The 14,048-nt window shown below is 43.0% G+C and overlaps 1 protein-coding gene across 1 annotated transcript in view; it reads right to left on the minus strand.

Annotated features, from left to right (window-relative positions):
* The window catches only part of LOC116971775, a 30,838-nt gene that overhangs the window by 16,074 nt on the left and 716 nt on the right, over positions 1–14,048 (minus strand). Inside the window, exons 2-6 of the mRNA XM_033018880.1 lie at positions 13,075–13,146; positions 11,764–11,868; positions 8,877–8,947; positions 7,121–7,192; positions 2,874–2,977 (exon numbers count right to left, since the gene is read on the minus strand). Coding sequence (XP_032874771.1) covers positions 2,874–2,977; positions 7,121–7,192; positions 8,877–8,947; positions 11,764–11,868; positions 13,075–13,146 — 424 coding nt within the window. The remainder of the gene's footprint in view (positions 1–2,873; positions 2,978–7,120; positions 7,193–8,876; positions 8,948–11,763; positions 11,869–13,074; positions 13,147–14,048) is intronic.

The following is a 14,048-nucleotide window of genomic DNA, read 5'->3' on the forward strand; positions in this document are numbered from 1 at the left end:
CAGAAAGCAATGCTCTCTTCCCACAAAGTGACAGCGACTGATGCTCACAGCCTGAGGGGTTGGGATAAAAAATCAGGGGTAGGGCAGGAAAGAGGGAAATTGTTCCAGTGTGGGGGAAGGACACAACAGCAAGTATGGAGCTTAATTGACAAATATCCCAGTTCAGTGTTGCACTAGGCTCTGGTTTTCCTTGGCCAAAATCCTTGCCCAAATACTCCAAAAGCATCATGACTGCATGGGTGGCCTGCACCTGCAAGACCCTGGTTGAACCTTCAGATACTACCTGCAAATGCCAAGCAACATTTTACCCTGGGGAACAAAGAACGATTTCCAATTGTATGAAGATGAAAATTTTCAATTGAATTCTAGACAAATCTGCAGAGAAATCAAAAACCGATCCATCCACAGAGATCAATTATGTTACCAGAGCCATATCTGGGCATTCAGAGCTACGAGATATTGCCTTACAAATTGAGCTTAATGTAGATATGGACAATGTAATTTCACATAATGTGGGGTCTTCTGAGAAAGACAGTTTTCAGAGCCATTGAAAACATTGTACTTGATACCATTATCTGACACCACTTTACAAACTAATGCCCCTGTCCCACTTAGGAAAGCTGAACGGAAACCTCTGGAGACTTTGCGCCCCACCCAAGGTTTCCGTGCGGTTCCCGGAGGTTGCAGGTGGTTGCCGGAGGTTACAGGTAGTGGAAGCAGGTAGGGAGACTGACAAAAACCTTCATGAACCGCACGGAAACCTTGGGTGGGGCGCAAAGTCTCCAGAGGTTTCCGTTCAGGTTTCCTAAGTGGGACAGGAGCATAACAAGCGGGTTATGATTCAGGAAATATTTTAGATGGTATCTTTTTAGTTATCCATGACAAAGTAGTAACATGAGACCAATTGATTTATTTCCTGAGAAACATTCAGTAAATGTTCTCCATTTGTTTTCTTTCCACTCAAGAAGAACCATTGAAAAAAAAAAAGAAACTTGTCATGATGGCTTATAAGGTACTAAAACTGGAGCCCCCATCTTTTGACATCCATGAGGTTGTCTTGGAGTTTCCCAATGAATTTCATGTATTGTCTAATGGAAACACAAGGAACTGCAAATGGTGGAATCTTGAGCAAAACACAAAGTGCTGGAGGAACTCAGCAGGTCAGGCAGCATCTGTGGGTGACGTCTCAGGTTGGGACCATTCTTCAATTGCACCCACCTCTCTTTTCCAACTTTCTCCCCCTACTGGAATCAGTCTGCAGAACCCCGAAACATCGCCTGACCGTTTCCTCCACAGATGCTGCTTGACCCGCTGAGTTCCTAAAGCATTTTGTGTGTTGCTCATGCATTATCTTCAAAGCTGCCTTCAAAATGACGATAAAAATAGCATGTCATCGTGTCTATAACATATTAACAGGACTAATATTGTGCAACAAAGGCAATATACTTTCCAGGTAATTAAATGTCATCATTTAGATATATGAAACAATAACTCCAGGGGAATGTGCCAGTAATATCACCTGATGAAGTGTTTTGTAATTTCATAACATTATCATGGGATGCTAAGAGTGTAGGAATCTGCCATTTGGTCTATTGTGATTCCTACACTGTACCCTACTCTACCTGAGCCTTTCAAATTTTTCCACCATATATTTATTCAATTCCCACTTGAAAGTCACATTGGAACCTGCCTCCACCACATCTATAGCCAGGATGCTCTCGATTTCAAACACACGCTGCGTCTGAGGATGGACATTCTTGCCATAGAGGGAGTGCAGAGAAGGTTCACCAGACTGATTCCTGGGATGTCATGACTTTCATATGAAGAAAGACTGGATAGACTCGGCTTGTACTCGCTAGAATTTAGGAGATTGAGAGGGGATCTTATAGAAACTTACAAAATTCTTAAGGGATTGGACAGGCTAGATGCAGGAAGATTGTTCCCGATGTTGGGGAAGTCCAAGACAAGGGGTCCCAGCTTAAGGATAAGGGGGAAATCTTTTAGGACCGAGATGAGAAAAACATTTTTCACACAGAGAGTGGTGAATCTCTGGAACTCTCTGCCACAGAGGGTAGTTGAGGCCAGTTCATTGGCTATATTTAAGAGGGAGTTAGATGTGGCCCTTGTGGCTAAAGGGATCAGGGGGTATGGAGAGAAGGCAGGTATGGGATACTGAGTTGGATGATCAGCCATGATCATATTGAATGGCGGTGCAGGCTCGAAGGGCCGAATGGCCTACTCCTGCACCTATTTTCTATGTTTCTATGTTAAAAATAAATCCCCACTGCGATCTTAACTCTCCTCCATTTATTCATTTATACCTTGACTTCACCAAAGAGAACAGCCACTGTCCACCTTGACCAGACTCCTCATCATGTTATATGCACAGCAGTGTCCGCTGACTTTCTATTCTCCAAAGAAAACAGTCCCAGGCTCTTTGATCCGTTTTTGTAACAACTGTCCCACATCCCAGAGACGGTAAATGTCCTCCATACTCTCTCCAATGCCTTTTCTTCTTTAAACCACAATGAAGACGGTTCGATAGTTATATGGATGGGAAAGGAATGGAGGGTTATGGTCTGAGCGCAGGTATATGGGACTAGGGGAGATTATGTGTTCGGCACGGACTAGAAGGGTCGAGATGGCCTGTTTCCGTGCTGTAATTGTTATATGGTTATATGGTTATAAGACAGTGTGAGTCTATGGAAAGGTCATCTAGGGCATGATAATACTCCCACGAATCAAAACCCCTTCCGATCCATGAAAGGAAATAGGCTGCTGTGGAATGTTATTCCATTTATCTGGCCATGAGCAGATTTTGAAAACAATTCTTACATCAGTATAATTGTGAAAATTAAATAGGAAATATTCACCTTTAGCAGAGAAAATGCCCTTTTCACTGACGTGGTTTCCTTCTGTCCTTGAACAATGAGCTCTTTCACTTGTTTTACTGCTGTCGCTTGTAGATCCTGGTGAACTGGTTTAGGGAGAGTGGAACATTAAAGTGTGACAGCAAGGGATTGAGTAAGCCATTTGATTCCATGGAAATATTTTACCATTCAATTAGATTAAGGTTCATCTATACTTCTAATTTCATTTACTCTCCTTATATAGTTATTATTACAGAGAAAACATTCCACCTAAACACACAAGTATAATTGTGCTTCAGTAAGAAATTAATGTAAATGGGCTGTGGTAGCTTGTCCCTGGCATACTACCAGGAACTGGAGACAATAGCAACTCAATAAACATGGCATTGTTACGGAGGCAGATTAGTGATGGGAAAATAAAAATAATGCAAACTATAAAACAAGCATTTTGCCCAATAGTGCGTGCTAATATCAGATTTTGAGCAGAATTTCGTAGAATGTCGAGCAGATAAACATGCTACATGACTCAAATGAGCATTAATGCTCCATTCAAACTTTCTCCCATATCTCCCTTTCAGGCAATGAATCCTCTTGCACGCAATCCTCTCCATCTGCTCCACACTTCTCTGTACAAGGGAATCGCTCCCACTATTTCCGATAGGGCATAACTTTACCTTTACCCTAAAGGTGCATAAATGCTGATCCTGTAATGCTATGAATTTGCTTCATTTTCCAATCTATGCACCATCCATGGATTATTTGATAGCCAATCACAAAACAGCAACATCAGCTTTACAGTAGAAACAAGGAAATGCAGATGCTGGTTTACACAAAAGAACACAATGTGGCTAAGCAGCATCTCTGGAGAACATGGATGGTTGATATTTTGGGCCGGGACCATTTTTCAGACTGGCCTTGCATTGCCAGGTACAAGATGACCCGAGTTATGAAAGCCCAGCTTATGGACACCTGGACATGATCGAGTTCCTGTAACATGAAATCCATTTAAAAGTTCGATACAGTGCGTACAAATCTTCCTACAAACACCAACAAAAACATTTCACTGTACCTTGGAACACATGGCCATAAACTAAACTAGAACTAGTTTGCGCTCTCTCTCTCTCTCTCTCTCTCTGACATAATTGTTCATTCTTATCAGCTTGGTGTGCTCTTGGTGCCATTTATTATTTTACTGAGGCAGTGTGGTTACCATAGCGAGTGATTTTTTGTGTATTTTCCGACTTAGACAAAAACAACCTATGGACATCTGTAATAATGGAACCCGTTTTTCCGGGACCACCTGTACTTATCATTCTGTGGGTCAGAATCCTGCAGCAGGAAGCAGGAAGGTATCTCTGAGAATTAAAGATATCTGTTCAAGAAGGAACTGCAGATGCTGGAAAATCGAAGGTAGACAAAATTGCTGGAGAAACTCAGCGGGTGCGGTAGCATCTATGGAGCGAAGAAAATTTGCAACGTTTTGGGCCGAAACCCTGAGTCTGAAGAAGGGTTTTGGCCCGAAACGTTACCTATTTCCTTCGCTCCATAGATGCTGCCGCACCCGCTGAGTTTCTCCAGCAATTGTGTCTACCATTGAAGATATCTGACTATGCAGAACAGTTTTGCCCTTTTTTAAAAATTATTTAAAATACTATTATAACATAAACAGGCAAATGTCAATCAATAAAACAGAGCAAATGAGAGCAAATCTCATAAATATATAAAGGGTGGCAGGGTGGCTCAGCAGTAGAGCTACTGCCTTACAGTGCCAGAGACCCAGGTTCGATCCTGACTATGGGTGCTTTCTGTATGGAGTTTGTACGTTCTCCCCGTGACCTATAGTACATGGGTTTTCTCCGAGATCTTCAGTTTCCTCCCATACTCGAATGACTTACAGGTTTGCAGGTTAATTGACTTGGTATAAATGTAAAATTGTCCCAAGTGTGTGTAGGACATTGTTAGTGTTAGTAGGATAGGGGATTGCTGGTTGGTGCAGACAGTGGCTGAAGGACCTGTTTCCGTGCTATATCTCTAAAGCAGTGGTTCCCAACCTTTTTTAGCTCATGGCCCCCTTGGGATCTTTTAATTTTTCTGTGGACCCCCTGACATTATTAGCGGAAAAAAAGTACTTCAATACCTTCCATAAAAATATCAGTGTCTATTAATTGCACATATATTCTCTTTTATTCTATTCCACAAACATCAAAAATATTTCAACTACATAGATTTAAATTTATTAGAACTGAAATTTAGGAGGCAACAGGGTGGTAGCTCTGTGGCCCCCCTCATTGAACCTGTGGTCCCCTAAATCCCAATTTTTTTCTGTGGCCCCCCTGAAATTTGCCATGGCCCCAGGTTGGGAATCACTGCTCTAAAGTAAACTAAACTAAACTAAGGAAGACTCCAAGATCATTTCAGAATTCCCCTTTACTTTTCTAACTCTTTTCAAGTTTTGGGTCTTATTCCAGGTCCACTCATTACTGTGGACTCTGTGGCAGTAGTTGTTGGTATATGCAGCTTTCACAAATAAACTTCTCTCCTTAATTGTCCTGTTGCAGCTGTATAAAACATTGGTTAGGCCACGCCTGGAGTATTGTGTGCAGTTTTGGTCACCCCATTACTGGAAAGATTTGGAAGCTTTGGAGAGGAAGTTCACCAGGACGTTGTCTGCATTAAAGAGTATTTGTTATGAGGAGAGGTTGGACAAACTTGGATTGTTTTCTATGGAACGCTGGAAGCTGAGTGGGTGAACAAATAGAAGCACATCAAATGATGAGAGGCATAGATAGACAGTCAGAACTTTTTCCCCTGCGTATAAATGTTACATACTAGAGGGCATAGCTCGAACATGAGAAGGGGAAAATTTACAAGAGAAGTTTTTATTCTCCACCCAGAGATTGATGGTGCCTGGAACAACGTGCCTGGGGTGGTGGTGAAAGCAGATATGAAAGTGACATTTAAGAGAGATTTAGATAGGCACATGAACAGGCAAGGAATGGGGGATGAAGACTATATGTTAGGCAGGATTTGTTTAATTTGGCATCATGGTCAGCAAGACATCACAGGCCAAAGGGCCTGTTCCTGTGCTGTTCGATGTCCGAGCACCCACATCCTCAAAAATACACAGTTCAACATTGAGTCATTGTTCTTTCATTTCTCTCAGCACTGGCTTTAGTTAACTGTGAAATGTGGTTGCTGATATTGCACAACACTAATAAAGTGCTGGCCAGCGAGAACACAGACGGAATGATTTAATAAAGAACCGTAAAATGTCTGTCCAGCTGTTCCGATTAAATTTCAGGGTAAGTGACAGCCAATTAATTTAATTTGTGGTCCTTCAACCCACCGACTCCGTGCCCACCAGCGATCACCCAATACCCACTATCCTACACACTGGGACCAATTTGACAATTTTTACCATAGCCAATTAAACTACAAACCTGTACGTCTTTGGAGTGTAGGAGGAAACCGGAGCACCCAGCGAAAACCCACGCTGTCATAGAGAGAATGTACAAACTCCATGCAGACAGCACCTGTAGTCAGAATCGAAACTGGATCACTGGCGGTGTAGGGCAGCAACTCTATCACTGCGCCACCGTGCTGTCCTTGGTCATTCACAGTGATGTGGGAAAAACTTACAGGGATAACCATCTGATTGGGCACGTGCTCATACACACGGTAGAGAACCTTCAACGCCATCCCATTTCCCTAATCATTACTCACTCGCCACCGATGGAAGCCTTTTAAACCGCTGTTTTGCAGCTGACAAGGAGAGAGCTCTTTAAGGGATGACTGAGCTCCCAGTGGTCTGAACTACAATGAAGAGGCAGCATTTCTGATCTCTGGAAGCAACTTCACAGTTAAAATTGTAATCACATGATTCGGAATGAAACCCCACATTTTTATTAAATTTCCCAATTCTTTGAAGAATGTAAAAATAAGAAATTTAACCTAATGTTACGGCTATCTTGAGACGCATCACAATACTGGGCAATGCTCACAAGTGCGTTAATACGACTAAAAACAGGAACAGTATAATATTCTCAAACAAATAATGTTGGGTCAAGAGAAGATTGCAAACATGTAGAGTACCCATTAGGACACCAAAAATAGGGTGAAGTTCAATTTCTAGGCAACATTGCAATACAACATAAAAAGAAAGTTACTTGCTGCATCACACAAAGGTTTGTTGATCTATTTTTCCATGAAAATATGAAATACGCCAAAACACTGTCAACTGAAACAAATACCTGTCTCTCATCTCTTTCTTTCTGGCCATCTTATTCAAAGCAACAAACAAAATGGAGTTCTTCTTTTCCAGCCTATAAAACCAACAGGAGAATAAAGTTAATATTTCCATGGCAGTGTTTCAGGTGTAGCCTCCAATCCACTGCAATGTAACGCAATGAAATGCCAAAGTTATCAGAGACAGCAGATCTGGTTTCTCTGTTCCGGAAGAAGACAATAAGTGTGCAAGAGTGTTGAGGAAAACTGGGTCAGCAAGATCGGTCATGCAGCAGATTTTCCATTAATTTAAATATATAATCTGAAGATTTAGTACACCAACCTTCCTCTGTGTACTCCTGTTGAGTGACACCCACCATTCCCTGACCTCTGTAAAGCAAAATCTACCTAACATTTTCTCAATCTTTCTATCGTACATAGCAGGAAAACATGCCTGGCAAGTTATGCCCCTGTCCCACTTAGGAAACCTGAACGGAAACCTCTGGAGACTTTGCGCCCCACCCAAGGTTTTCCGTGTGGTTCCCGGAGGTTGCAGGTGGTTGCCGGAGGTTGCAGGTAGGGAGACTGACAAAAACCTCCGGGAACCTCTGGGAACCGCAGGGAAACCTTGGGTGCGGCGCAAAGTCTCCAGAGGTTTCCGTTCAGGTTTCCTAAGTGGGACAGGGGCATTAGGCTTAGCTAATATCACCACAGATGGATGACTAATGCAGACAAGACGGGTTAACTGAAGAGTCTTTCTCTCCTTTTTATTTCTCTCTGGGAGTGAAGGACATATCTAGCATGACCCGCCAGGCATGTCTTCCTACTCTGCCTTTTGCAACTTCTTCAGTTGTTGGTCTACGTTCTCACTGCTCCAACTCTCTCATTGACCAGATAAGCTTGTTTACAGCTTATCCCCATGGCCACCCTGGTTTTACCAACTCCCCTCCCCACCCTCGCTGCAGATTAACAAGCTGCTTTTGTCTCCTTCCCAGTTCTGACAAAGAGTCTTCAACCTGAACCATTAGTTCTGCTTCTTTCCCCAAATATGTGGGCTGCTTAGTATTTGGATAGACAAGACGTGGAGTAACATGGACAAGGCGCAGGCAAATGGCACTAACTCGGTTAGGCAACTGGGTTAGCATGGATGGGCCGAATGACCTATTTCTATGCCGTGTTGCTGTATGACTCTTTATCCAGAGTTTTCTGACTCAGATTTCTAACATGTGCAGTTTTTGTTTGATTTTCACTGATAGAGGTTATTTAGTTCTACTTCATAATTATAAAAACAAATGTTAGCCCAGCTGAAACAATTTTTGGCATTGCACAATTTCTGAAGGTACAAAGAGCATTTGCGAGAACAAACAAAACCTCAGTGTTGAAACTTGTAGAAGAAAGATGGACAGGTTGCTGCTTATTTAGTTTAGTTTTATTTAGAGATACAGCATGGAAACAGGCTCTTTGGCACACCAAACCCACACCAACGTCAATCACCCATTCACATTCATTTGATGTTATCTCATTTTCTCATCCACTGCCAACACACAAGAGACAATTTAGAGAGGCCTGCACATCTTTAGGATGTGGGAGGAAACCAGAGCACCCAGAAAAACCCATGCAAACACTGTACGAACAGCAACCAAGATTAAGATCAAACCCGGGTCTCTGGCAGGTGTAAGGCAGCAGGTTTACTGCTGTGCCACCATGCCGCCCTCTGTCCCATTTTGAATATGTACCCGATTGCCTTTTGTAGTCGCAGAGATCTGCTGAAATATGTATTACCTCACAATGTGCGAATTATTCATTTGAAGCCTTTGGTCAGCGTATTGGATTATTTTGTTGAAACCATTCACCTGTTGGAAAAAAGTGTATACTTTAGACCATGAAAGGTGGTCAACCAATTTAAGAATACACTCACCACCCAACAAGGAAAACATGATTGGTGTGGATCTTGTTGATGGATGCGTACAGCTTCTAATGGAAAGACTGACATTTACCCTCTCAAAGGGGAACAAGTTTAGGATATTGACGCAAATTGGCAAATACAAACTTCCCAAACTCTCAGACAGATTTGGTATTGCGTATTCTAGCGTTGTGGGGCTCCAGAAGGTAGGGCGCCAGTTGGCTGAGATTTCACAATATTGCACTGGTGAAAATTGTCTCTTGCATCGAGTGATGACTTGGAACAAGTATGACTTAGACAGGGATTGGCTAAAAACTGGGCATTGCCCCAATGCAAATTGTCAGTCCACCAATAATAAAACAAAAAAACGATAGGTTCCCTTCCAAAACCATTTTTACTTTTTTTAAATGTAATAACTTAATTTTTGCAATTATTTACTTCATGTTATCAGACAACTGAAACATTCCTCTCACCAACTAGAGAGTGATCCTGACCTCCCATCAACCTCATTGGAGACCTTTGAATGATCTTTAATTGGACTTGCAGTAAATGTTACACCCTTCACCCTGCATCTATACCCTGTGGATGGCTTGACTTTAACCATGTATAGTCTTTTTGCTGGCTGGTTCGCACCCGATAAAAAACTTTTCACTTGTACATGTGACAATAAACTATTTTTTGTTATTTCTCTGACATCTCTAACTGTATGAGATATTCAGAGACATTTAAAATCGATAACTAGCTCCTTCGTCTTGCTGACATTGAGGGAAAGTTCGGAGCTGGTGAGTGCTGTGAAGTTTTCTCTTCCTAAAGGGCCTGTCCCACCCGGTAGCTTGCGTCTTTCGCGACCAAACGTGTTTGCTTGAGGGGTGCGGCCTCGCGGGGCCGGTCCCACATCGATCGGCGGAGGCGTATGGAGTTGTACGGGGCTGGTCCCGACATCGCGCGGATCTCCAAAAATCTTACACTGTTCGAAAATTCCGCGCAACTACAGCCTGTCGACCCGCAGCCGCATTGAGGCCGTATGCAGCGTCTTGACGTCGTACGCAGCGTCTTGACGTCGTATGCCGCGTCTTGACGTCGTACGCAGCGTCTTGACGTCGTACGCCGCGTCTTGACGTCGTACGCAGCGTCTTGACGTCGTATGCCGCGTCTTGACGGCGTACGCCTAGCAGGTGGCGTTGCGCAATGACGTCACCACCCGGCGTGCCGTTGCGTGATGACGTCACCGCCCGACGCCATGCGATGTCCAAATTCAGTCGGCCCGCCTCCTGCCCAGCTGATTGGTGAGTGTGATGTCGGGACCAGCCCCGCACAACTCCATACGCCTCCGCGGTTCGAAGTGGAACCGGCCCCACGCGGCCGTACGCCTCAAGCGACCACGTTTGGTAGTGCTAGACGCATGCAATCGCTAGCTGGTGGGACAGGCCCTTTAATGTGCTAACAAATCCATTGCACAGTGTAACATAGAAACATAGAAATTAGGTGCAGGAGTAGGCCATTCGGCCCTTCGAGCCTGCACCGCCATTCAATATGATCATGGCTGATCATCCAACTCAGTATCCCGTACCTGCCTTCTCTCCATACCCCCTGATCCCCTTAGCCACAAGGGCCACATCTAACTCCCTCTTAAATATAGCCAATGAACTGGCCTCGACTACCCTCTGTGGCAGAGAGTTCCAGAGATTCACCACTCTCTGTGTGAAAAAAGTTCTTCTCATCTCGGTTTTAAAGGATTTTCCCCTTATCCTTAAGCTGTGACCCCTTGTCCTGGACTTCCCCAACATCGGGAGCAATCTTCCTGCATCTAGCCTGTCCAACCCCTTAAGAATTTTATAAGTTTCTATAAGATCCCCCCTCAATCTCCTAAATTCTAGAGAGTACTAGACCAAGTCTATCCAGTCTTTCTTCATAAGACAGTCCTGACATCCCAGGAATCAGTCTGGTGAACCTTCTCTGCACTCCCTCTATGGCAATAATGTCCTTCCTCAGATTTGGAGACCAAAACTGTACGCAATACTCCAGGTGTGGTCTCACCAAGACCCTGTACAACTGCAGTAGAACCTCCCTGCTCCTATACTCAAATCCTTTTGCTATGAAAGCTAACATACCATTCGCTTTCTTCACTGCCTGCTGCACCTGCATGCCCACTTTCAATGACTGGTGTACCATGACACCCAGGTCTCGCTGCATCTCCCCTTTTCCTAGTCGGCCACCATTTAGATAATAGTCTGCTTTCCTGTTTTTGCCACCAAAATGGATAACCTCACATTTATCCACATTATACTGCATCTGCCAAACATTTGCCCACACACGCAGCCTATCCAAGTCACCTTGCAGTCTCCTAGCATCCTCCTCACAGCTAACACTGCCCCCCAGCTTAGTGTCATCCGCAAACTTGGATATATTGCCTTCAATTCCCTCATCCAGATCATTAATATATATTGTAAATAGCTGGGGTCCCAGCACTGAGCCTTGCGGTACCCCACTAGTCACTGCCTGCCATTGTGAAAAGGACCCGTTTACACCTACCTGAAAGAATAACAGCAGAACAACATAACACCCGTTTACTCCACCTGAAAGAATAACAGCAGAACAATCTCCAAGTGTGTGAATTTAAGGATGCTAATTTAGAACTTGCTAATTACGATCTGTGACAAGTTGACCTGCACTGAGCTAAAGATAAGTTCAAATAAAGGTTGCTCACTTTGATTTTGAGGAAGTATTTTTACTGCCAGTTGCTAAATGTAGCAAACTATTTAATACCTTGCACACCAATTCTTGAACACAGTTGTGAAGTTTTACATTCTCTGCAGCGAGCATTTGACATTCTTCGATCCTTTTGATGATACGTTTTTGAATTGACTCCTTCTGAAATATAAATCACACTTCAATAACTAAAGAGATCATTCCCAGTAACATTTTACATGAAGATTACATCTAAATAGATGGCAGAAACAGGAACACAATGCTTTAATAAAAATACAGAGCTGATTTCGAAGAAATTGGATGAGCAAGACCAAATAAAAAAGATAATAATTAAAGAAAAAAAAAGAAAACCAAATATGTACAGGGATTGATATACTGTAGATACTCTCTATGAAAGAGATAATGGGGAAAAATATCTACAGGAAAGGAAACTACAAAATTCTACCAATTATCTATCAAAATTCTACCATGCCTCGGCAAAAGCAGAAAGGACATGGACTAGAATAGGCATATTAATAGAATATTTAAGGAAGTGGAAACAGGAGTAGGATACGTAACCTCTTTGAGTCCATTCTGCAGTTCAATTTCGTCACCGATCTTTTATCCCCATCCCTAAATCTTAAACGTTATCAATTGAAATGTTGATAGTTCTCTCCATCTTGAATACACCCAACCACAGAGCAACCACATTCCATGTGGGATAGAAAACACCAAAAGCTTTGCAGAGAGAAATGACCTCTCATCTCAGTCCGTCACAAGCTCAGTCATAGCCCATATCCTGACTGTATGCTGCTGACTTCTAAATGGTCCCATCAAAGGAAGAAGTTCCTCAACTAGGCCAACTAGACTCAATCACTTTTTATAGGACAACCTGTTCATCTCAAGAACATCAAGAAGTGATAGTTCCTCAGATTAAAAAGGGGGGCGTGGTGTAGCGCCAACGGAGGAGAAAGTAGTCAGAAAGGCCATAAGAAGGTACAAGACGGAATGATGCCAAAGCATAAAGACCTGCCACATGCAAACAGAAGCAACTTGCAAGCAGGACGTACATCAATTATCTGGAAGGAAAACTATTTTTCAAGTCAGCAAGGCAGTTCCTTGGACAAGTTTCTTCAAAACTACACAATCTGTCGAACATAGGCAAGGCAACCAAATGGTTTGACATTGGGGATCGCAAAATATGCTTTTGAGGTGTTACTGAGTAAATATCTTTGCTTTGATATTTCTGGGCACCTCCACAGATGAGAAAATAAAGTCCACATTTGTTATGAGTTGACGTATGTAGAACAAGGAAATGAAAAACGAGGGTGCGTCGAGAGTGCCAGTGAGGAAAATACATGCAGACATGACAAATTCCCCAGCACTAACCTTGCTAGTTTTGTGGGATGATGCAGACCTGCCCAATGATTCCCTCACTTTCAAATCAATTGCTGCACATTCCTGCAACCAAAAGTTAGTGTATGAAAAATGTATTCATGAAATGCTTCATTCATCATAATGCTTGGAGCTTGACAAAGATTTACTGTATGCAATTGCATAAAGACCAATCTTTCATCTTTGGAGCAGCTAGCTTGCTTGTAATTAAATGGCAAAGGGATGAACTTGGTACGACTGGGTTAAATATTTATGTAATATCAGATCTTCTCCAGTGAAGCTGAGTAAAGGATGGTCACAATTGGTACTAATATGTTGCATCATTTAATCAAAGAACGTAATGCACGAACCAGCAAAGTTCTGCCACTTTTACTAAATTTGCCTCATGTCTCTGGAATAGCGAAATATAGAACCGGTTGGCACAGGTGCCTGTCTATCATTTTGTGACTTCAGAAGGACACAAAGTGCTGGAGTAACTCAGTGAGTTACTAACAGCAAATCTGGAGAATATGGATAGGTGATATTTTGCATCTACACCTGAAAAGTCATGTATCCATGTTCTCCAGAGATGCTGCCTGATCCGCTGAGTTACTCCAACATTTTGTGTCCTTTTGTGTATTTTGTGTTCTTGTTCCACATTTTGTGACATCATACCCTTTCGTGGAGCTTTGGGAACTGGGTCATATACTCCACGTAGGAGTGGAGATTCCAGACTTGCAGCTTCTGACGAATCAGTGGAGTCATCTCCAACCAACATGGTTCTAGCTGGATCGTGGAATGAGCCAGCCCGCTGTCAATCAGGTTGTGCTGCAGTCTTGCAGGCTGGGGCTCGTGAGGTATGAACTTCAAACACCTTCTACCAACGACCAACTGCAGAACTGCCCAGATGACAGGTGGCCAAGATTCCTGAATTAGCATCAGAGACTGGTCCAGGCCGCTCAAGAATAAGGGGTAAACCATTTAGAACG

Source organism: Amblyraja radiata, chromosome 4 (assembly GCF_010909765.2).
Source record: "Amblyraja radiata isolate CabotCenter1 chromosome 4, sAmbRad1.1.pri, whole genome shotgun sequence".
In the NCBI taxonomy this organism is placed as follows: Eukaryota; Metazoa; Chordata; class Chondrichthyes; order Rajiformes; family Rajidae; genus Amblyraja; species Amblyraja radiata.